This window comes from Leishmania martiniquensis, chromosome 10 (assembly GCF_017916325.1).
Source record: "Leishmania martiniquensis isolate LSCM1 chromosome 10, whole genome shotgun sequence".
Lineage (NCBI taxonomy): Eukaryota > Euglenozoa > Kinetoplastea > Trypanosomatida > Trypanosomatidae > Leishmania > Leishmania martiniquensis.
In genome coordinates, this window is record NC_090145.1 from 47,016 (window position 1) to 71,010 (window position 23,995).

The 23,995-nt window shown below is 57.9% G+C and overlaps 6 protein-coding genes across 6 annotated transcripts; all 6 read left to right on the forward strand.

The window, feature by feature from the left end:
* Nucleotides 1-579: 579 nt before the first annotated feature.
* On the forward strand, nt 580-1,821 carry LSCM1_07010 (uncharacterized protein; the record flags this gene model as incomplete). The annotated part of the gene is made up of 1 exon (XM_067324403.1): nt 580-1,821. One exon carries the CDS (start codon nt 580-582, stop codon nt 1,819-1,821), a length of 1,242 nt encoding a protein of 413 aa, XP_067180607.1.
* Nucleotides 1,822-3,048: 1,227 nt separating this feature from the next.
* LSCM1_07011 (uncharacterized protein) lies at nt 3,049-3,795 on the forward strand (the record flags this gene model as incomplete). The annotated part of the gene is made up of 1 exon (XM_067324404.1): nt 3,049-3,795. The coding sequence occupies one exon, from the start codon at nt 3,049-3,051 to the stop codon at nt 3,793-3,795; it is 747 nt and encodes a 248-aa protein (XP_067180608.1).
* A 1,097-nt stretch (nt 3,796-4,892) lies between these two features.
* On the forward strand, nt 4,893-6,086 carry LSCM1_07012 (uncharacterized protein; the record flags this gene model as incomplete). Its single annotated transcript, XM_067324405.1, has 1 exon — nt 4,893-6,086. The coding sequence occupies one exon, from the start codon at nt 4,893-4,895 to the stop codon at nt 6,084-6,086; it is 1,194 nt and encodes a 397-aa protein (XP_067180609.1).
* Nucleotides 6,087-7,369: 1,283 nt separating this feature from the next.
* LSCM1_07013 (uncharacterized protein) lies at nt 7,370-8,506 on the forward strand (the record flags this gene model as incomplete). The annotated part of the gene is made up of 1 exon (XM_067324406.1): nt 7,370-8,506. One exon carries the CDS (start codon nt 7,370-7,372, stop codon nt 8,504-8,506), a length of 1,137 nt encoding a protein of 378 aa, XP_067180610.1.
* Nucleotides 8,507-14,328: 5,822 nt separating this feature from the next.
* Nucleotides 14,329-16,545, forward strand: LSCM1_07014 (uncharacterized protein; the record flags this gene model as incomplete). The annotated part of the gene is made up of 1 exon (XM_067324407.1): nt 14,329-16,545. The coding sequence occupies one exon, from the start codon at nt 14,329-14,331 to the stop codon at nt 16,543-16,545; it is 2,217 nt and encodes a 738-aa protein (XP_067180611.1).
* A 1,770-nt stretch (nt 16,546-18,315) lies between these two features.
* Nucleotides 18,316-20,664, forward strand: LSCM1_07015 (uncharacterized protein; the record flags this gene model as incomplete). Its single annotated transcript, XM_067324408.1, has 1 exon — nt 18,316-20,664. The coding sequence occupies one exon, from the start codon at nt 18,316-18,318 to the stop codon at nt 20,662-20,664; it is 2,349 nt and encodes a 782-aa protein (XP_067180612.1).
* Between the last annotated feature and the right edge of the window lie 3,331 nt (nt 20,665-23,995).

Sequence of the window (23,995 nt, forward strand, 5' to 3'; positions counted from 1 at the left end):
GCGCCGCTGAGCCTCGCCTTGTGGTGTTTGTTGTGTGTCGAACCGATGGCGGTCCGGCACAGCCCCACACCTCTCCCATCGCTTATCGGCGTAACGGCATCGTTTTTCTCGCATCGAAGCAAAACAGAAAGAGACAAAAGAGTAAAAGACGGCCTCGGCTCTCTCTTTGTGCGCTGTGACTTATGCGTAGGTATGCTTCGCCAACGGCACGTCGAGGAACTTTCAGCCAAATGGAGTGCTCCTTGCGACTGCTATCCAACTCCCCCTCTTTTCACTCTCTTTTCATCTATCTCCGAGGAGGGCGCGGTCCTGCTCGATAGGCCATGTGTATTCACACATACGCGCGTGCCCACGTATTAACGCTCTCCTGTCATCGTGCGCCGCCGAACAGTTGCATCGCGCCCGCGAAATTTCAGCAGGGGATCTGTGTATGCGCATGCGTTTCAGCTGGAAAGACCTCTACACTTGCCGATCTGTGGTTTCTGTGTGTGCGTGTGTGTGCCTATCGCGCCCTTCTCCCTCCTCTCATGAGATTCCTCGGTAGCCTCACCGACTCCTTCACTTGCGAACGTGGGAAAGATGATTCAGCTGGGAAATCTTTACATTCCGTGGTCGGTCTTCACGCTCGCGGAGCTGCGTGCTGGCCTTTGCCAAATCGTGCTCCTTATTCTTTGGGGCGCCCTGCTGGGTCCACTTCTCCGCCGCGGCGTTGCTGGGGGTGTCTTCTTAGCCGGCTACACAGCTGGCATGTTCTTCTTCCAACGGCGCCTCGCCTCCGGCTTTCCAGTGCGTTTCTTTTCCCTACGTGCGTGGCGGTCTTCACCGGAGAACTTTAGAAAGACGTCGTTGTTCCTCAAGAATCTCAAGCGGAAGACGACACCTGTCGCCGGTGTTTCCGCGGAGGGCTTCAGCGCGCGCCCAGTTGCGGTGATGACTGGGGGAGAGCGTGGAATCGGCGAACAGGTCGCGGGCCAGCTTCTGCGCGAGGGCGTCGATGTCATCTTGTGCTGCCCATTCGAAGCTGAAGCACTGCGCACAATCTCGAAGCTGGAGGCGTGCATTCCAGACTCGCGGATACGCTTCGTGAAGCTGAATCTCAATGATGAGGAAAGTGTGCGTCAAAGCGCGGAGGCAGTGCTCTCCATGACGCCGCGGATCGACCTACTCATCAACAACGCCGGCCTGGCTAACCCGCTGTCGTACAAGCTGAATAAGCGTGGTTACGAGGTGGTACTGTCGATTAACTTTCTTGGGCACGTGCTCTTTACGGAGCTTTTACTGGAGCGGGTGAAGGCAAGTGGCCCCTCGCGCATTGTCAATGTGGCATCGCTCCTGCACCTCAACGCGTGCGTGCCAGGCCCCTGCAACACAGCACTCGATGCCATGGCCGCCAACTGCGACCCCGCGTCACCTTACCACACGCATAACTACAGTCTGTCCAAGTTGCTTCTTGTGTGCTACACCCGCGATTTGGCACGGCGTCTCCACGGAACGGACACCGTGGCGGCAGTACTGCACCCTGGTGTGGTGCTCACGGACATCTACGCTTTTGGCACCGTCTTGTTGAGGATCTTCTTGCGGACAGTCTTCAAGTTTCCAGGTGAGGGTGCCGAGGTGGTCCTTTACTGCGCCTTGGCGGGCAATATTCGCAGCGGGTCCTTCTACGCGGATTGCACGGAGTACGACAGCCTTCTCTCTCCGCTTGCTGTCGATGATGCGCACAACGCACGCCTAAGGCGCGTGCTGCTGCGCTACTTCGGGCTAGACGGCTCCGAGCCGACCGGTAAACTGCTGCCGGGGGTTGTACAGTCGACACCCTAGTGGGGCTGCATGTGAATCTTCGACTCAGTGGATCTGGCGGCCGTGATGTGCGCATTGGAGGCGCTCCATTCAAGCTTTCGCAGTCTGCCCTCCACTTCTCACCACACTGAGCAGAGAAGTGTGTATTGGCGTGGGATGGCGAGAACACACAAAAGAAATGCGCCGTATGAACCTTTTGCTGATCGGACTTGCAGTCATTACGGTGCGTGAGGATTGAGGCGATGACAAACCTAACGTGGTGCTTTCCTCCTACCCTGCTTCTGTCTCGCTTCTTTTATTCCCCTCCCCCTCCTCATTTTACCTTGCCCCGGTGAAACCCATGTGCATATACGTACTCGCCTACTACTACCACCACCACGCCCTATTGAGTTGCTGAGTATTCTTTTTTTTTTATTCTTTTTTTGTGTGTGTTCGGTGCTCTCGTGATTTTTGGCCATGGCCCTGAATGGACTCTTCCATCGCTTCCCAGACCAAGCTATGCTCACCTCATCACTTCTATCCTCTCTCTGTCCGCGGGACGGGAGGGACCGCCGTTGTGGATGGGTAAAGATGGGGTGTCAATGGGCGACCGAACAAGGACGGGCGCAGCTTGTTGTCATACCTGTCTTTCTCTCGCCCTGAAAGCGTACTGGGCGTGGGCATGGACACTGAGCAGCTAACCTTGGTCGACGCTGGGAAGCAGTACACGCACACACACACACACACACAGACAAAAAAGTACACGTGCGCGTGAGGTCACTTACCGACGCAAAGGGAGCTAGAAATGCCATGGACAGAGTGTGCCGCATGGCCTCGTCGGCAATGAGCGCACGGTAGCGAATTCGAGCGTAGAGGGCTTACTTTTCGGCGACGTATTGCGCCGTTCCCTCGCTTTCCTGCGTGATGTGTCACTTAGCTCTCGACAAAGCAGCCGCATGCGCCCGCTCGATTCTCGGCTGTGCAGATATTCTTTTGTGTCTTCCGTCTCTCCCTCTCTCTCGCCCACTGCCTCCATTACCTGCAATCAACCTGCTCGGCTGTGCGCTCTTACGGAGGGAGGGGGAGTGGACGGAGATGCGGTGGCCACACTGTGCTTACTGTTCTGTTCTCACCCATATCTCACGCTGCGTGGGCACTGCCCTTCGGGAACGGAATCCGATTCATCACCGAAAAATATATTCATAGGCACACAACAAACTCACACAACCTTTCATCACCTCCCTTTGTTTTTCTCTTTATCCCTAAATCATGTCTCGCGCGATCGATCATCTTGTGGCGGAGTACCTTGCTGAGGAGCACCCGAAGGTGGCGAAGGCGCTGCGGAAGGATGTGCCGTCGACAGCGCCACCGTCTTGGTTTCCATTCGGCAAGAAAAGCCTGCAGGAGATTGTAATGACGTATCGTACGCCAAAGACTCCCAGCGCGGCGGTGGAGAACGGCACCCGCTCGGACGGTGGGCAGGATGTGCAGCACCCGATGCAAAAGGCTGCGAGGACGCTGTCACCGAAGCCGCCGCAGCAGCTGGCCGACAAGAGAGCGCCGATCGCCGACAGTGACAGTGATGACGAGTCGGCGAGGAAGCCGGTGGCCAAGAAGACATCTCCGAAGCTCACTCCAAAGAAGACGGCTGTGGAGAGTAGCAGCGACGACGAGCCTGTGCGAAGGAACTCGACGGGGGGTAAAGCGCTGGCGCGGAAGGCGGCGAAAGTGGAGCCGGCGGGTGCGGTGCGCCGCCCGCCTCATCACCTCAACGAGGACGGCACCTTCCGTCGTTTTCAGCGCATTGACCCAATGAAGGTGACATTCGAAGCCGATGCCTTGCGGGACAACCGCCCCGGTGAGGAGCACCTCGTGCTGCGTCAGAACCAGGAGATGATGCGAACCAAGGGTAAGGGCTTCAACAAGCTGAAGCAGAAGAACAAGGGCAAGTTCTACGGCGCTGGCGTCGACCTTAGCGTGCGCGCCTACCAATTCCCCGACAGCGATGACGATTAGGGGGTTGTTCGCAAGTGGCGTTCGGTGCACGAGAAAGACGCGGACAAGTGAGGAAAGAGCCGAGAGGGGTGGGTGGGGTGTGACGCTGCTGCTTGGACAGTGCCGCTCACGCGTGCTGTCGTGACGCTGCTCTGTCTGCCTGCATGCAGAGCGTGGAAGTATCGAGGGAGCAAGTGCGCATGTGCGTTTGGCCAGCTCTGCCCCTCGTGCTCTCGGTCTTCTTCACCTGTGTAAGGACGGCTTCGTCTTCAGCTTCGCTGCCCCACACCGTCCCCGTGTCTTTTACCACTGCTTGACAACTGCACCAGCCCTCTAACTGGAGCGCGTCCACCGCTTTTCTCTCTTTGCCCCCCGCCCCGCCCCGCCTCGATTAACTTGCCCCCGAATGCCGGTAATCCTCTTCCAGTGTGAGGGGCAAACATACAAAAGGATGAAAGCACGAACGAGCGCTGCTGCTGAGGGTGTCGCCGCTGGTGGTACAGTGGCAAGGTGGAGCAGTCGTGGCGCTGCGTCTGCGCTTGGACGCGTGCGGCCGGCTGCTGAATAGGCCGATCCTCACGAATGTATCTCTGCCTTGCCCCCCGGCAGACAGCGGCTGCACGGGACATGAATGCTCACCTTCCCATCTGATGTGCTCGTGGGGCACTGTGGACGTCTCCTCAGGCATTGCCTGTTACTTGTCTGCTTTTGCGAGCTTTTGGTGGTCTGCTTGGCGTACCACGGACACGCCCAGCCACGAGGCACACCGCCATGCTGCGTCGACGTACTTCTGCTATTGGAGCTTCTTCCTCCCGCACCTTTTCTCCTTCGCTGGCCGAGTCACCCTACCTCTGCGCACCCTTTTGCTGCGTGTCTTCAACGATGTGTCGCCCGCTGTCTTTACACCCACACACCACTGCCCGCACGCACGTCCCGACCCTCTCTGCTTCCTCGCCTCTTGCAGCCTCTGCCCAACCTGACAGCTTGACGCTCTAGTGGCCGCGGCGACCAAGTCATTGCGTCTCCCCGCTTTCCACGCGCATCCGCCCGCCAACGTGGACGGATTATCCGTCTTCTGCGGGTGCCCGCGCATACGCGCGTACAAGCGCAAGTGGATTATGGCGATGGAAGGGATGGGTACGGTGGACGGCTCGACGCCGGCGACAGCGGCGCCTCTGCTGCTGCCCAGCAGTGCACCGCAAGGTGTGCAGGTACAGAAAACAGCGACGCTCAACGGCCACAAAGATCGTGTCTGGTGCGTGCGCTGGTGCCCCACGGCCCCTGTGCTCGCCTCGTGCTCGGGTGACGCCACTGTGAAGCTTTGGGGCCGAAGAGGGTCTGTTGAAAAGGGTAGCGAGGTGTGGGTGTGCATCAGCTCTTTGGAGGGCGAGCATAGCCGCACCGTTCGCCACATCAGCTGGAGTCCTAGCGGTGAGTACATTTCCTGCGCGTCCTTTGATCACACAGCTACTGTCTGGCGGCGCAAAGGCGACGACCATGAGTACGGCTTCGAGATCGAGGGCGTTCTGGACGGGCACGAGAGCGAAGTGAAGTGTGTCGAGTGGGCGACTGACAGCATGCTCGTCACGAGCTCGCGCGATCACACGGCGTGGATTTGGGAGCGCGTGGGTGAAGGCGAATACGAATGCGGAGGTGTCTTGACGGGACACGTGCAGGACGTGAAGCACTGCCAGTTTGTGCTGCCTCAAAACGATGGCGATGTACCACTGGTCGTGACGTGCGGGTACGACGACACGATCAAGGTGTGGGCGGAAGGGCACTATCAGGATGACTGGCAGTGTGTGCAGACGATGACGGCGCATGAGGCGACCGTCTGGGCCACAGCCCTCCAGAAGCTCGAGTTGCCTATGGAGTTGGTCAGATCATCGCACGCCGATCGGGCCCCCCTGCCCCAGCCACTGCTTTGCAGCTGCTCCGACGATCTATCCATCATCTTCTGGATGCGAAATGCCGAGGGGAAGTTCGTGGAAGCGGCGCGCTACTCGGGCTTTGCGGAGCGCTCAATATTTGACGTCGATTGGGCACCCCAAAACGCACCAGTGGTGGCGTGCGCCAGCGGTGACAACAGCTTTTCGCTGTTGGGTGTCTACGAGGATGCAGCTGGTGTGCACACCTGTACGCTGGCGCGCGTCGCAGATGCTCACTTGGCCGATGTCAACAGCGTGGGTTTCGCTTTTCAAGGGACCCTCACAGCGTGTAACACGGAGGGTGGAAAGACAGGCGTGCTGCTGGCCACAGGCGGCGATGACAACGTGATCCACGTGTGGACGGTGTCCGCGGAGATTGCGTGAGTAAGCCGAAGATAACAGCGAAGAAAAACAAGAAGCGGGAAAGAGAAACGCACTCGGAATCGAGAGAGAGAGAACGACAAGAGAAGAGCTGTGTGCCGTCGGTGCGGGCTCCGCATGTGACTGCCTCTCTGCATCTTCCTGCTATCTTTCCTAGACTTCTGGTTGCCGCAGCAGCTCCTCTCATGCCATGCGCAAATGAAGCGCAACTCGCGTGCGCCGGCGTGACGATCACTGTGCTGTACTGCTTTTCTGTGGCGTATATCTCTCCTCATATCGTTTTCCCCCTTTTCTCTGCCCTTTACCCTTCGCACGCATCGGCATGAGCACTTGTGACAGCCGCCCACGGCGTTTACGTGCCAACTTCGACTGCTTCACGCAAGTGACAAGAAGCGCGGCTTTCCGTCGCCATCTTCCACATCTGCCTTCCACTCACTCTCTCTTTTTTTTAGGCTTCACTCCTTCAGGTGAGGCTTCACGTCACGCGACATCTTCGCCACTCACATTTGCCAAACTGCCACCGTCCTGGGTAGCAGCTTTGGCGCCCTTTGTCTGCCACTGAAAACAATTCTTCCGTTTCCTGTAACTCTTCCCCCCCCCACCTTGTGCTGTTCTATCTACAAGCCATCGCTGTCTACTCCTCACTGTCGCAACCCGCTGCCCTCCGCCTTGCCTCCATCGCATGCTCGCCCACAAACGTTCACAAGCAGCTATCCTTTCCATCATCGACGTTCCCCATCACCGTACCGCTCTATCACTCTTCCGTCACTTGAGTCGCTCCTTTTCGCTTCATAGACACAGTTGGCTTTACGACATTTATTATTTCACCTTCCTCCTCCTCCACCCCATCTGCCGCTCTGGTGTCTGTCCGACTTACCGTCTCGCTTCACCCCATTAGTATTATACGCGGCCTCCCCACGCGCAGACACCACACACTGACACAGACAAACACCGACGTACACGCACACACGCGCGTCCTTTCAGCCACACGCGAATCAACTCTTTCCTCATAGATCTCTGTATCAGAGCGCCATCAAGTCTTTCTATACATCGCTGTCCTGCTTCACGTTGACTGTGCACGTTTGCACGAAGAGGCACGCGCGAGAGCAGAGTCGCCGCTCCCCAATTATTAAGCACTGCAAGTGAACTTGTCGGCCTACGGACTCCGCTCCTGCGCTGCTCTCCAGGGAGTACATTCTGTGCTTCGGCACCATCCAGCACAGAAATTCAGCTTCCATCCCTTCACAACTTGCATAGACACCCGCACGCAAGGGCGTCCATCAAAAATGTTCTGTGCTTCTCCGCTGGCGGACTGTACCCGCGACACCATCCAGGCCATGAACCAGTTGAGCGTCCTTTCGCACATCGTCTCGGCGACAAAGTCCGTCAAGATGAAGCAGCACAACCCGTACGCCAGTAAGCTGCTTGCCCCGGAGGATTCCGTGGAGTTCAACAGCATGCTCAACTCCCCACTCTCCGCCCGCCAGTCCCCGCTGAACTGGGAGGCGCGGGCATTCGACCCGTCGGTAATGTACAGCAATGTCAGCACGCCGTATTTGACGCAGTCTCTTGGCAGCGTGTCGATGGACCCGCAGGTGCGGCGGCCCCTCTTCGGCGACAGCCCGGGTGTTCTCATGGGCAATTCCCCCTCGGACACGCCCGCGGAGGTTGCCGCCGGCCGCGCGCAGGTTCCCATGGCTACGGTGACGCAAAGTTCTGTGACGGCGTCGCCGAAAAAGGCCCTGGGGAAGGTGTACGTTGGCGGCCGCCCCGTTGTGGTGCCGCGGTATGACAACGAGGTGACGGTGCAGATGCGCCACAGCGAGGCCACCTTTGTCATACCCGACATCCTCAGCCTCATGGCGTTGGAAGACGAGACGCGGGACTTGGTGGGGCTGCCGGTCATTGTCGAGGGCGACCGAGGTGAGGACTTTGGCGTGATTAGCGGCATGGCCAAGGCAGAGGCTGCGGCGGTGATAGCCGCGCCCTCACCGAAGACGGAGGAAGAGGCAGCCGCCAAGGCGCCCCCCACTGGCGTCGCTAAGCCTCTCCTCAAAGTGCTCCGGGTCGCCTCCTCATTGGAGCTGCAGAATAGCGAGGCATTGCTACAGCGTGAGGCCGAGGCCCTTGAGTACTGCCAGGCTTGCCTGAAGGAAGTGCAGCTGTCGGTACCCATCGCGATCGAAGGCGTCGTCTTCCAGTTCGACCGCAAGAAGCTGACCGTCCGCTATACGAGCGACGCCTACGTCGACTTCAACGATCTCACTCGCATGCTGCACAAGAAGTATAACTGCCGCATCTGGATGGACCAGCTGAACCGCGACACCGTTCACAGCACGGAGAAACGCGGCCGCCGTGGCGAGCACAATGGGAGGAAGAGCAACCCGCACCACAAGGGTGCACTACGGCGCCGTGAGCACTAGTGAGAGGTCACGCCGATGAGAAGCAGGAGGGGGGTTAACGGTGTAGGTTGTCAGTGGCTCATGCGAAAAAGCAATGCAGTTCGCGTCGGCGCAGCGATGCGCGAGTCTCTTCCCCTTTGCGTGTCTCACATGCAGCGCTGTGACGCCCCGGCATCTTGATGCATTCTCCTTCCTGCGCTCACTTCCCCCGGTGGGGCGCACGCCTCGATTGCTGTGCGGCCTGTTCGATCCGCGGAAGGCAATCAACGCAAGCCGAAGTCTCCCCCATCGCTTACCGCTGTCGTTATTGTCGTCAGCGGCAAGGGTGTCGACGGCGCCGGGTGTATCTCGCGTTTCGTTCTCTGTTTTTTTCTTCTCCTCCGTGGGTGTTGTTCTGTGCTGCTCTGCTCTTTTTGCTTTCCGCACCGTCTCTTACCCTCTTTTCCTCTCCTGCGCTCTTCCGTCTCTATACACCGCTGCTGACCCTTCCCGACCTTTATCCCTCGCGCGCCCCCACTTTCTCCCCTTCTTCTCATTCTGTTTAGCCTTCTGCTGATTTCATGTGCGGAAGGGGTCGTCGTTTTAATTCTAACATGCGCACTCTCTTCCTCCCTCTTTGCCTTCGACAGTAGACCTGTTTTGCGCTCTCTTTCTCTCTCTCGCCCCCACTGACAAGCTCTCTGTGTGCGCATGCCTCCCCCGCACTCATTGTTCGCCTCCCTTCTTGTGGATGTCTAAGACGCTTGCTTGCGTGCGAACATATTGCTCTATGCTGTGTGTGTGTGTGTTGATGCTACGGACGGTGGCGTACCTTGCTGAATCTCCCTCTCCTTCCTCTTCTGCGCGCATGTAGCCACGAGAAAGAGCTCGCAAACAGCACACTTCTATTTCGGCCGTTGTCTTTCCGTTTTCGCCTTCGCTTTTTTTTTTCTCGTCGTGTGTGTCTGTGCACGCGCCATCCCTTTTCACCCGCTTCTTTTTCTTCCACTTTATTCCTGTTATGGGGGTGGAATCAGAGAAGCGCGCAAGTCAATGTGCTTCACTTGCGTTCGTTTGCGGCCCGCGTGCACAGTTGAATGCGTATCACTGGTGAGCCTGCGCTGGCTCTGGGGTGGCAGTTGGGCGAGGGAGCGTCTTTACTCATATCCGCCCAAAGCGCGCACGGCACATCTGTGTGCGTCTCTTTCCCTCTGAGCGGCCTCACCTGCATGCGCGCGCACACACGTGCACCTTTGCTGTTGGTATTTTTTGTTGTTCGAACTGTTTCCTTTGTCTGTGCATGTGACGCGCCTGAACACCTCAAATGCTCTCAGCGCTTGCGTGCGTGTTTCCTGCGTCTGTGCCTTTCATAGATCTGTGCTTTTCCTCCCTCCTTCCCCTGCTTCCCCCCACCTCGCCACGACCACTCATCATAGTCGTCTCATTAATTCATTTCTGTCATGTGCCATCGCTTCCCCCCTCTCCGCTCTATGTTACGCTCATGTCGCAGTCGTTACACCCTTTTCTTCCTCTTTGAGGGGAATACCGCGTCAAGTCTATGCTCCCTGCCACCCCAGTCTTTTCCTGTTCACAGGCTTTCTCCTTAGAAGTGACCGCGACGTGCAACATCAACGACGGAGGGCGCTAGGAATGCTTACGAGGCACACTGAGCCACTGCAGATGTGAAGCTCCTGTCCACGCCACAGCCCCTCAACTTATGCACAGACAGAAACACACACACACTCACATGCACAATTCATAGAATAGCGCCGATAGCGTTTTTTTTTGTGTGTGCCGCTTTTCTGTTTTTCTTTTTTTTTTCGGTCCGCTGGAGCTCAACTTTTCCATGCATCTTTTTCTTTGGCAGGGACCGATGGAGGATGCTTCCCCTCTTCCTGCACTGCTTTTATCTGTGCACTGGTACAGTACAGCCTCGCAGTGCGCCTCTTTCCTGGCGCACGGTCCCTTTCTCTCTCCATGCGTTGACGCCGCTTCGACGAATCGCTCCTGCCTTTTTTTGTAAGGTTTCCCTTTCAGCCCCTTCTCTTCACTCTCTGTCTCTCTCTCCTCCTCCTTTTGCCGGTCACGCGTGTGCGTCAGTGGGCTGATGGACGGGTGCGCCTCTTCGGCTCTCTTTGATGTTATTTTTTGCTCTGGTTTCCCCTTTAGACGTTGGAGTGCGCGTGTGCATGTCTACCTGTGTGCGTGCTGTACCCTCGCCAGTGTGCAGCACGAACCTCATTCATGGCGATAGCGAGACGCACCCAGAAATATGCGCGCATACACCCTCGCACTCACACAGAGGAAAAAATCAGAGAGAGGGATAAGTTGTCAATCAACGCTCGCTTGTGGCTCACTCGTCTCTCTCGCTCACAATTGCCTCGTTGCGTTACGAAGGCTAACGCCCCCATCAGATGTACAGGTATATGATACAGAAAACTGCGCGAACATGCATTCACTCGCACGGACCAGCACAGGAGGACACACAGGCGCTCAGTCACTCAGGCGTCGCCCTCCCTCTCCACGCGCACTGACAAAGACGTCGTGGCGCGTCACGTCTGCCTCCTCGCCCCTTGCGCGTACGCAGTCGCCGGTGCTCTTAACATGACGACGCCATGTATATTACTGTTTCTCTTTCTTATTTCAGGGATCTCGCTTCTACCCGTTGACAGCTGTAATCGCTATCACCATGCGCGCAACGTGAACCTAACGCATGCCTCGAGCAACGCAGCTGCTGTGCCTGAGCGCGTTTGTCCGTTGGATCGCTGACTGCGCGCTCTCTCGCTCTCTTTGGGCCTATCGGACTGTCCCTTACGCCCCCCTCTTCCCCACCCCTTTGCCCTTGTTTCCTGCGTGGACGTGCATTCGTCTGGGTGCGTACGGGCCTCCCGCCTCGAGTGAGGCGAGGTACCGCGAGTGGTTCTCTTCAACGTTTGTAGCACCCTTCGTGCAACGGAGGCGATGCCCCGAGCGAGCCTCTCTTCGCCTTGCTCCTTTCCTCCCCCGCACACACCCGTACGTGGACAGGCACGCGCCTCCACATCTCTGAAGCGAAGGCGGAAGTGGGAGGGCCCCGCCTGGGCGGAAAGGACGCAGACAAGAAAGTATGGTGCCACGAACAAAAGATTTACACGTACAGCATGGGCCTAATGCGTGCGTCTTTCCCCACTCTCCTGTTCTCTCTTTCACCTTCCTTTTTTGTGTCCTGCTCTCGGTTCGGTACTTATGCAGGAGAGACCCTCGCACTAACGCACGCACATCACCCCTTCTTATACACGGCAGCGTGGGTGTGGGTGTGCATGTACGGGCGGGCTGGTCTGGTCCTTGTTGAAGTCTCGGGCCCTGCATGAAACGACACCTTTTTTTTCTCTCTCGCCTTCTGTCTCTCCCCCTCCTTCCTCAAGCCTGATGGATCTTGTTCATCAGACGTCGCCTCCTTCCACTGGGCACCGCTCTGGTCTCCGGAATCTCTCTCTCTATACGTTTCTGCGTGTTCATCTCTCCTCCCCCTCTCTGCGTATTTCTCTCACGGAGTCTCGCTGCGCTCGCATGTTAGTTTTGAACGTTCTCCGCCATCTATTTCTCGTTTCGCGTATCACTGTGTCTGTTTCACCCGCCTCTTTTTTCTTTTTTTTCGTGTTGTTGTATTATGCATGTCTTCTCGACCCGGCGAATGTGCGCACGCGCACCTGTCCTGCGCGAACAGAGTTGCCCCTGCCGCTCTTGCTGTGCAAGATCTGTGTCCTTCCGGGGGCAGCCCCGCTTCTTTTTCAGCCCCAGCCTTGCTCTTCCTTCAGGGCACAAAGATGCGACTCCTCTTTGCCGAGAAATATACGCACACATACGCTCCCTCTGCAGGGATCGCAGGCACTCTTAGCCCGTGCAGGTACGCGTGCCTGCGATACTGAGAACGAGCGCAGCTTCTCATAGTGCACTCTCGCTTTGCGTTAGATTATGACTTGTAGCACACACTCCCTTTCTATTGTTTCCTCTCTCGTTTTGTGTTACCGCTCCCCTCCTCCTCCCTCCCCACCCTCTCTCTCTCTTTACTCGCTGCGTCCTTCCCACCGTTTGAAGCACAAGGGAAGGTGGGGGAGGGGGGGCACCGCTACAGCGTCCAAAAAGGTAACAATAAGATATCGTCCTCGAAAAGCCGCTTTTTTCTTCTCGGGTCTCTTTTTTTTGTTCTTCCCGTTACTGAAAGTCAACTGTGCTCTCTCTCTGCCTTTTCGTGTGCAGCGACTTGCCATATGCATTGCCCGATGTATCATACGTTCTTGCGTACGAGCATTCTTTTCCCACTGGTGCGCTACCGACTGACTGTTGCTCTCACCGCTTTTGTTGGCGGCGTTGTGTTGCTGAGATTTCCGCGGTGCCGGTGTGCTGTTACAGTTGTGCTTCATTTCGTGAGGTGTTTGCGCCTGTGATTGTGTGTTTTGTCTGAGTGCGGTGGGCTTATCCGCGTAGGAATGCCGCCCTTCCTTCCCTGCCTGTTTGCTGTTCTCCTCTTTCTCCTCGTCCTTGCCTGTTAGTGCTCCCCTTGTGACAACTTTTCTGCCTGTGAGCTTGCCAAGCCTCTCCTTCACTTACCCTTTCTTCCTTCTTTTTGCCTTCTTTACCACTCTTCTATGAGTGTTGGGTAGCAGCACGGAGGCCACAGACACTTAAACGTAGCCACAAGCCCCGAGTAATGCCTAAGCGTGTATGCCCGTGCGCGTGTGCTTGCGTCACGCGGCTGGTAGCGCAGGCAGGCCGATGACCAACAGAGAAGGGGAAAAGGAAAAGAGTAACGAACGCTGCCGCGCGTGCGAGGCATCCGCCGAGCTCGGGTGGTGCCGACTGCGACGCTCTCTTTGCGAAACCGTGTGCACGCTCGAGAGGCTGAGAGGCTACACGGTGTACGCATTCACGCGGTCGATTTGGTCGCGGTACCGCAAGGCGACCAGCCCCCAGGAAACAAATAGTTTCGGCTGCCGACTGCACATGCACCTCGCCTCGCAGTGCGTATCTTCCTGCGAAGGAGAGCGGCAGACTAAACGGCACGTGTGAGCGTCACGTATGTGTGTGTGTGTGTGCTCAAATGCTGAGTGGGCGCTTTTTGTCGTCCGCCAGGATTAGGTGAAGGCACGTGCAGCTATGCCTCCATAAACACCTGTCTGTCTTCCTGACCACCTCCTCTCGCACCCTTCACGATATTACTCGCACGCTCCTACACCACACTTATATGCAGAAACAGGGGTGCACCAATCGCGTCAGTGGGCAGCGCATATATCTTCTTCGCCCTCTTCCGTCTTAAGCGGCTTTCTCTCTTTCTCTCTTTGTGTTTCTCCTCGCGTTTCTTTTTTTTTGTGTGTGTGTGTCTGTGCGTGTGGCTGTTGCTTCATTCATTCGTACGCGTTTGTGCGTGCGCGAGACCGTCTGCGCCTGTGTGTCTGTGCGTGTGTGTACGTCACTGCTCTCTCGCGGTGTTTCCCATCTGCCCGCGTTTTCGTTTGCTCGACTGCATTCCTCTCCTCGTGTTTGCGCTTCGGCGGGGTCTTCGCTGCCTCTCCCTTCGCCTATTGACAAACATACACACACAGATCTGACGCCGTTACGCTTCGTGGTCGCCGCGGCCGCTGGTTACTTCTTTGAGGACGTGCCTACTCGCTGCCAAGTGTAGTTGTGAAAAAGGCTCATACGCGGGGCGTGAGCAACACGAGCTCTTCCAGTCCTCTTGCCTGGAGTCGTTCATCATTCAGAGTGCGCATCAGAGGCGCACGCCTCTCACGCCCCCTCCCCTTTCTTTGTTTCTCTAGTTGGGGAGGGACACGTGGACACCACAGTTGGTCGCACAGACACGTCCGCTTACGGTAGTCTTAGCGATGCCTCGCGAGACGCACGTGCTGCGCTTTAAGGTGGTCACGGTGGAGTGCTCGGCGCTGCCAAATGGCCAGCAGTACACCATCATGTACCACCGCGGCGAGACCAACCGCTCCACTCCATGCTACACCGCTCAGGGAGGGGTCATCAACTTCGCCACGATGCCGGAGGGTACAGCCGTGGTACACTTCAAGGCGGGCCACGGCGGCGGCCGCTTCGCTCCCAAATATGTCCGCTTCATGGTGGAGGAGTATACGCGTGGTATGCCGCGTCGGCTGGTCGGGGAGACGGAGGTGGACTGCACCCAGGTGCTTAAAGACTTCGGCTCGTCCGGCTCAGGCATCCTCACCGTCATCTTCCGTCTCTACGGCACTACCGCGAAAATGAAGGTTGCGCTGCTCGTGTACCCCGAGCACGCCCCCCCGCTGTCGTTCGACGGGCTGATCGACCCGAGCGAAGTGTCTGCACCGCCGCGGCCGCAGACAGTGAAGGTGATGAGCCGTGGCGAGGCCATGATGATACTGATGGGGCTGGAGACGCTGCTGGAGCGGCGACGCGCGATGGAGGCGGAGGGGAAGATTTTGCCGCAGTCTCGCGAGGAGAAGAAGCTGGCGGAGCTTGAGAAGCGCCGGAAGGCCCTCGTTGGCTCGGAGGGACTCGCGACAGAGGTGATCGAGGCTCGGTGTGAGGAGGTGGTAGCCGTGCAGTTCACCGCGCTCGCGCGAAAGCATCGCAACAACTTTATTGGACAAACCGCCGCGTACCTCCGCGAGATGGCCATAAACAGTGGCGAAGACTTCATCGGCGACGTCGGCGGCAGCAACACCAACACAGCGTTGGAGCAGCTGAACCGAGTGAACAGCAGCATCGAGGATGTGCAAGAGCAGCTGAAGAAGCTAGAGGACGAGCAGGTGGCGCTCGGCCGCATACAACTCAAGGTAGACGTGACGGCGGAGCTGTGTGCTAACCTTGACAAGGTGGCTGCGCTTCAGCAGAAGATGCAGCTGCTTCAGCAATCCCGAACAGCGCTAACGGAGGCCGTGAGGAAGCAGTCGGCGAAGAAGGACACACCGCTCGCTCGGGAGGTCGCTGCCATCAATGCTCGCATCGCGGCGCTGAATGCGGAGCAGCAGCAGATGGCGCCCAAGATACAGCACATGGTATCCGTGGCCGCTTCGCACGTGGTGAACTGGGCTCGCAGCAAGAACCCGCCGGTGCCGGACGTGACGAGCCACGCAGGAGCCTCCCAGGCCGCCGGCCGCAACGGCCGCAGCGTCGTCGACGACCTCTTCAGCGACGTCGGCAAGCCGCATCAGTCGAAGGAGTTGTCCATGCTGGATGACGCGCAGCGAAAGCAGGTTGTGGAGGCGCTCAAGGGACTTCAGGCCAGCGCCCCACCACAAACTAACCACTCACCCACCTCGGCGTCCTCGAGCTCCGGCCATCGAACCCCGCGCGACCTCTTTGCCGACTCGGGTCTGCCCACCATGGGGGACTTCAGCAGCACCAAGGAGAAAAAAGGCGACGCAGCGGCGAAGCCGGCTCACGAAGACCCTCTCAAGCCCACTGGTCTCGGAATAGACATGTTCTCAGCGAAGCCGGCGCCGACCGTTGCCTCTAACGCCCAAGCGGGCTTGCCCTCAATGAGCGATTTCATGCGATCTTCGGCGTCGACGAGGCAGCAAGAACCGCAGCCCATGTTCGACGTTGGCGCCATCTTGCAGGCGGGCACGGCCTCCCCGCAGATGGGTGATGGCGGCTTTGTGCTGGAGCCTCAGGGGCCCGACGCGCCGGCTGCGAGCTTCTCTGCCGTAGCACCCTCTGCTGGCGCGAGTGCGTACAACAAGAAAGATGACCCATACTATGACGAGATGGACGACTTTACCGTGCCGCCAGATGCCAATGAGGCCCAAAACTACGGCACCGTAGAGATCACTGGCGGCTTTCCTGGGTTCGGAGACGACGGGTTCTCGCCAGTGCGCGCGAGGACCGCTGCCAGCCCGGTCCCAGGCAATGAAGCGTTGCGCCCAACTTTTGACTTTGGCCCAAGTGGCGGCGATGACGAGCTGAGTAAGATAGAGGGCAGAGTGATGCCAGCTCCGACCTTCTCCTTCGGCGGTGGGGCTGTGGAAGCGCAGGCGACGAACAACCCCCGTGACAACTCTGACAACCCGTATAGCGGCATTAGCAATCTTCCTACGTACAACTTCGGCAGCTGAAGTGGGTCATCAGAGGGTATATTCGTCGATGGGGGGCTGCTGGTCGATGAATACATAAGTACGCCTTGCCTGCGCTCTCACCGTGAACGGTGTCTGTGGTGTCACGTGCATGTGCAGTGCTTTCAACACTTTTTGTTTCCCTCCGGGTGACCTCTCTATTTCTTCGGCTGGTGCCTGGAGTCGCTCTTGCGTCTCTGAGTCTCCTTGCTCGCATGCTGTGGAGTCTCCTCCTCTGCGTGTGTGGAGTGGTATTCCAAGTCGTTGCTGTGAGGGCGTCCTTTCAGTAACCGCCGTTACCGAGACCGCCCCTGGCGAGCTTGGCCCTCTCTCACAGAGACGGTCATTGTACGTCGAGGCCACACTTCCTCCGTTGCAGAAGCCCTTCCATACAGGCAGGCGGTCGCACAACCACGCACATGCACCTCGCTCCCTCGCGTTTGTTTCTTGTGCGAAGATCCGACAAGACTTCTTGTGCTCTCTCTATTGTGTGTGGCTTGGTGGGTCACTTAGATTCACGCGATCTGGATCGACCGAGGATGCTCCCTCCACCGTTCTCAGTGGATTGGCGCCTTTACTAGCGAGGCGGGGCCTAGCGGTGATCCCCGTGGCTACAGCGCTCACGACGACGATGGTGGGGCGAGCAAGCTGATGAGCCGTGGCCTGTGACTCTTTGGTCCCCCTCTTTTTTCCTTTTCGCCTCTCTGTGCATCTTCTTATCGTCTCGCTCCACCTCAAGGGAGGGCCACGGGGACTTCAGTTTTTCTGTTCTATTGTGTGTGTGTGTGCGCTGCCATGCTGTCTCGGGTTGCTGTCGGCTTTTTAGGTTTCATCTCCCCTCTCCCGCTCGTCTCTACTCTCTCCTCTTGTCCTCATACCATCGACTGTTTCGTTTTATTATTTTTGGTCTTCATCTTCCCCTCCATGGAGTCTGTGACAGCGTTGGTGTGTGTGTGTGTGTGTGTGTGCGTAACGGGTGTGCCCCTCAGCACACGGATTGCATCGGACGCCGCTCGAGGCATGTGCCATATGTGCGCACGGAGGTTGACTGAACGAAGGAAGAAAAAGGCGATTCATATGCAGAGAAGCAACGGCGTCACGACGGAGGACGTGGCGAAGGGGAGGGGGTGGTGGTAGCCTACCACCGCCTTCTTCTCTGCCTTCCTCTTTCTAGAAGTTTGCCTTCGCCACCGCCGCGCCTTTCATGCTTGACGCCTACGTTTGCCTGCGAGGGAGAGCGGGAAAGCAGCGGGCGAAAACGGCGTTGGGCAAGCCAACTTGAGAAGGTCTTTCTCTTCTGGTGAGCGTGCATCTGTGGCCATGCGCGCTGAGGGACCCGCGTACTGCTGAGCCAGGGCTGCTGCTGCTGCTGCTGCTCTCGCTCTCTCTCTATTCCCTTGCATGTCCTTCCTGCCCAGGCCCTCATCGCTTGGCGCTCATCGGTGGGTCTTGGGCACTCGGGTCCCACTTCTCTCTTCCGTTGGCGTTGGTGGTTCTTTCTTTCTGTTTGTATGCTTAGTCTTGCTCTGCGCGCTCTTCATGGCCCATCATGCAGGCCGCTGTCTCTGCGCCGCTGCATCTGTGTGCTTCTCACTCTCTCTCTAACGCGCCGTGCAGCGACGAAGGTGAGGAGAGAAGAGGCTCCGTCAAAGCTCTCCTCCCGCGCTCTCTCCGTGGCTCGTCGCGTGCGTGTGTGCCGCGCGCAAAAGAAAGCAGCGTTTGGTGCCCAAACTTGTGCACGAAGACATCCACCTACAGACACATTGGCGCAAGATGCGGACGCATGCTCGCCTGTGCTTTCATACGGCTCTGAGCACTAACTGGCCTGCTTTCACGTGCGGTGCGCGTCGCACACAACGCTGCGGCTTTGTCGACACAACTATCACTGATGACGCTGTGGTCTCGACCATGACAAGCCCCAAGGGGTCGCCGCCGGGCTCGACTGCCGAAGGGAATCCGACGCCGAGTGGCGTCGGCTCCTCGTACATGCACCCGGTAGATGTGGGCAACGCTTCTTTCACGCTGTACGGAGAGATCCCCAAGAACGCCAGCGACGGCGCTAGCCGAATCCTCTCCTCGTCGAGTCTGCACAGCTACGACCCGGCCATCCTCTTCAGCGATCTACGACTTCAAGGGGCGCACTACAAGCTGCTCAACTTCTCCAGCGGCCTCGGCGGGGGCGGCGCAAGTGATTCGCCGCTGACAGCCAATGGAGCGGCGGCAGAAGCCCGAGCCGCCGAGGATGAAGAAAACGACGCCGTCATGCGCTCCGGGTGCAACAGGCAAGGCGCGGCAGGGGCGGCTGCGATGGCTGCGGCGATATTTGACTCGCGCCGCGTGGCAGACGGGATCGCCATGGTGCCGGGCCACCCGCTGCCGGTCGTCTTTCCACGATCAGATGGGCCGCCGCCGCCGCTGCACTCCAAGAAACTTGCCTCTGGAGGTGCACATCAGGCATGCACCGGGATGCGGGGACGTCAGACGATGTACGGCAGTGACGAGGACGCTGCTTTGCTGATGCGCGGTGAGCTCATGGAGAGTGAGCGGCACGCCGAGTCGTACAGCCTGCAGCAGAGCATTGTTTGGCGAGTGCAGGTGCTCGATGAGCGGCACAGGCCCACCCCCATAAAGCTATTCGAGCATTTTCGCGAGGCGCTTGATGTGCTGCCGGCACGGGTAATGCAGGGGCTGAGCGAATCGGGGCTCACGTGCCCGACGCTACTCCAGTCGGCTGCAATTCCGCCACTTCTGTGCGGGCGCGATGTCGTCGGCGTCGCCCCCGGTGGGAGCGGCGCGACAGTTGCTTATACCGTGCCCTCCATAGCCGTGCTTGTGAAAGTCAAGGCGGCAGAGGAGCAGGAGCGGCTGTCCAGGGTAGTGCTGGAGGGCGCCGACTCGGCATTAATGTCACCAGCGTTGTACGCTGCCCGGTCATCATCGTCTGGCGACACCGTGGCGCACCCCATCGTCGTCGTTCTGTGTACCACTCGCCCAGCAGTGCTGCGGACAGCTGCGATGTACAGCAGCCTCGCTGGCGAGGATGTTCGACTTGTGACAGCGTACCGATTAGCGGACGGGGGCGATGGGGACGACCAGCGGAACGTCATTCGCAAGGAGAGCGGGTGCGACGTGATTGTAGCCACACCGACTTGCTTGATGGCGTTAATGCGCGAGGGTTATGTCGATCTTGATCGCGTACACATGCTGGTGGTGGATGAGGCGAACCATTTCGCTGAGGCGAACTCTGCCCCAGACGGCCTCTCAGTGATGCAGCGCGTCGAGGACATCATGCATGCCGTGAAGGAGAACGGGGTGACGCATCAGTTTTCTTTGTGGTGCGCGGAGACGGGACCAGCTGTGGAGGCGCTCGTGCGCAAGTACATGTCGCCGCTGACGCTGAGGGTGATGGTGACGCGTGAGGAGCACACGAGCACGAATGTGCGCCAGATCCTGTACCCGCTCCCAAGCCGTGATGTCCGCATCAAGGCCATCCAGCAGCTGTACGATCAGTGCATCATCTTGAAGCGGGATCAGGTGGTGGTGTACTGCGCGGATCGCGCAACCGCAGAGGATGTGGTGAGGGAACTGATCAAGGGGCTTTCCGCCCCGTCGTCGTTGGTGCGGTGTGTGCATGGCGGTCTGCATTCTCACAAGCGGGGCCAAGTCCTCAAGGCCTTCCAGCAAGGGGACATACGCATTTTGGTAGCCACAGATGTGGTGACGAAACAGCTTCGTGTCGAGGAGCCGGTGCACGTCATCCATTACGACCTGCCTGACGCCACGGGGGTTTACATGCAGCGGGTGAACCAGGCGGGGCGCTCCGGTTGCCAAGGGACTTCGCACGCCTTCCTCACCCGAGGCGATGCTCGCGCTCTCAATATCGCCAGGCTCGTCGAGAAGGAGACAGGTCACGCACTGAGCGACGACATTCGCAAGATGATCGCTGAGATGGAGGCCGAAGGTGGCAAGGACACTTGGGCATCCCCGGTGGGGCGCGGCCGGCACCAGGCTGCCTCGAATACAAAATGGCGCGTGCGCGGGCAGTGGAAGACACGGCAGCCAGCGGAGTCCTGTGATCGCGCGTCGGAGTTGGGCAAGAGGCCTGTGGGCTTGGCAAGATGAGGTGACCAGAAGGGTATCGCTGCCGCTCATGACGTGGTGGCCCTTGCCCGCCAGAGATAACGTGGAAAAGGGTGCACGAGCGGAGAACTTTGACACACAAACAGACACACGCGCACACCCTCGTCCTCTTTCTCCTCGAGGAAGCGCAGTTCAATACAGGGACTGTAGGAAGAGAGGAAAGCGACGGGGTCGACGGATGGGCCCGGCGTCCACGTAGGTAGAAGAGGCTGATGCAGGTGTGCTGCCGGTGCTGCGACTGCTGCGATAAGGCTCGTGCTCTGTGCTCCCCTCGACACCCCAGCACGTCTAGGGGCTGCTGTGCTGGTGGACGTTATGGTCGACTGCTTTTCTTTTTTGTTTGATGGATAAACGCTTCACGGACCACCGACGATCGTGGTCGATCACGTGCTTAGAGGACTCCACACGAGCGTTTCTCTACTCTCACCATCGACTCTTACTGGGAACGGTGGAGGAGAGAGGCCTCAGAGAGGGATCGCGCCTTTGCCTGGCCGAGAGTTGCTGTTCCTGTCGAACGGGGCTAAGCACATGGCCTCGGCGCGCCCACGCTGAAGTTCTGGGTCTAGCGCATTCTTTACGAGCAGTGGGGCGCCTTGTGCGTGTGCACCTCGGTGTCATTCTTCTTCTCGTAGCGGCGTTTCGATCAGCGTACTCGCGCACTGCATGCTCACCACGCTCTCAGCTTTCCGTCCCTGACTTGCCCAACTCTTTCCTGCGCTGCGCTGCATGCGTTGGGGTGGGTCGTTTCCGCTCCAGCACCGTCACATCATCTTCCACTCTCACACACACCACCACACACGCATAAAAAAGCGACGAAGGGAAAGACGGGAAAAGGCAACTGAAAAAAAAAGAAACGGAGCAACGACAAGAAAGAAAAGTTGAACGTAACACCTCATAATAACAGACAAGAAAACGCGTGTTGCGTCTCTCTCCGGCTCCTCTCACCCTCTGCTCTTCGTTCCGTTTTTCTTTCCCGTCATTTTTTTCTTTTCAGCCCATCTGTTCCTTGCCCGTATCCCACCCACCACCAGCCCCTCTGCAACCCCCCCAAGACGCCAAGGACTCTCACGACACGCCTCCGCATCAACTTAACACCACTCATATGCAGGAGAGATACAGGACTTAGAGGCGCACTACTGCAGTACACATCCTCCCACACTCTGCTGCCTCGAAGCAGCTCCAGCAGCTTACATACAGCGTCACCAACCGCCACAACCGAAGCGAAAAAAAAGAAAGCGCATAGCCAAACAGCGCGTATTGAGGGAAGAGGAAGCAGTGCGTATTGCACGGACAGACAGAGCCGTAGCACCCATCGACGCGTTACCCGCTCCTCCACATCCCCTTTCCCCGAGCCCGCTGCCTGTCCGTGTTCGCTGTCGTAATTTTCTTTCATCTTCTCCATTTTTGTATTTTTCACTTTAGTGCGTCGCTGTCTCCCGTCGACAGAATCGCCTTGAGGCCTGTTTGTCTGTCTGTGTGCCTGCCTGCCTGTGTGTGTGTGCGTGTGAAGCTCTCTCCTTTTTTTTGCGCCCATTTATCTCGCTCCCGCCCTTTTCCTCTTTTCCCACTCGTGCTTCACCCTTTAACGAGTAAACCGTAGCTTCTACACAGGACCGCGTCTCGGGGCGCCTGCTGACCGCCAAAGCTTTTTCTCTACCCCCCTCTCATCGTATGATTGACGCCGACGGAATCCAAGAAGGACTTTGCAAGCCGATCGGCGCAGACACACACAAAAAAGAAAAGTGGGGCCAGGTGACAGCGTTGACGAGGCCGGGAGGACACGCGCCCTCAGCCTCAGAATCCATAGATAGAGGAAGGGGTAACGGCAATCACTTTGGACTTGCGGAGGAAACGACATCATCGTCATTGCAGACGACAGGGCAAGAGGAAATAAAGGAAGCCTCGCACTGAACCGTCTCCGTTCCTCTCTCCTTCCTTACCACCGAGCCCGTTTTTTTTTCTTTGGGCACCTCCGTCGTTTTCTGTGCATTGTGCTCTTCTTCCCCCCCTTCCGTTGTGGTGGTGGTGCTCTCGGTCACACAAAAGTTGCCATCACCCTTCTCTGTCTCTCGCGACAACTTCACCCCTTTGCGGTCTCGTGCCCCGCCTGTCCGCCCTTTTTCCTCCCCCCTCCCCTCCCTTCTCTTCTGAGCTCACCTTCTCCCCCTCTTTCCTCTTTCGAAACGTTTGCATTAGACGCCTCTATTCATCCGCAGCCGCAGCCGCCCGTGAAATTTGAGCGTTTTTATTTTAATTTTTTTGTTTCCATACACTTTTCTTTGTGTAAGGAAAACACATCAGCGGTTTAGGCGCTCTTTTCTCTGCTCCTTTTTTGTGGCTTCTGCTGTTCGTCCCCTCATTCCCTCTCCGTCTTTTTTTCTTGTTTCGGCGCAGCTGCCTTTCACTTTTCTTTTCGTTGTTTCTCACTTCCCTTCTTCGCCCAAGCCTACACCTCCCCTATTCCTCCTACGCCTCCTCTCTCGGAACAGTGGTGGCGCTTCCGTCAACAGAGAGGGATTTCCGAAAAAAAAGGAGAGACCTGCGAGGGATCGAGACGGACACACACGCTTCGGCGCGGGAGAGAAGGTAAAGGGAGCGGACGCCTCTGAATTGAACGACCGCAGCGGGGGAAGCACACGCCCGAAGAAGAGGAAAGAGAAGCTGGCGAATTCGCTTGGGCGAGACCCCACCCTCACCCCGCCGCCCTCCCTTTCTTTCACAAAGAAAAAAAAGGAGGAGAGAGGGCGAAGGCACACGCATCTATCTGGGATCGCACGCGTCCCGCCGGCGCCGCGCCGAATAGTATTATTCCTCGAGTGCGTGTTGTGCATTTTTTTCTTCTTCATCTTGCGCTGATACACACGCGTCTCTTCTTACACGCTTTCTTGGGCTTCTTTTTTCTTTGGCTGTGGCGTGGGTTGGGCTGTACTGCGTGGAACTTTGCCCTCGCCTTTTTCTTCTTCAGCTTCGGTGTAGCTTGGGCCCCGCGCGTGTGTGCTTGTGCCTTGCTGTCCATTGCTGTTGCAAATACTCCTCCGTCCCGTTGCACCGGTTCGCCTTTCCCAGACGCCTCACCTCTCCAGCCCCGGCCATATTTTTCTTGACGAGCGTCTCGTGCGGTTGCGGTGCCTTTCAGTTTTGTCTTATCGTCTCGGTTACACTGCACGTACTCGTCGCACGCCTCTCTCTCTCCCTCTATTTCTAAGTGTGTGCGTGGAACACACAGCGACCATTCAGTGGCGGGGCTTCACGGTGCACAGCATTGCCGCTGCAAAACGCGAGCGCTGCGCGCTCTAGCGGAGAAGGCGGCGGA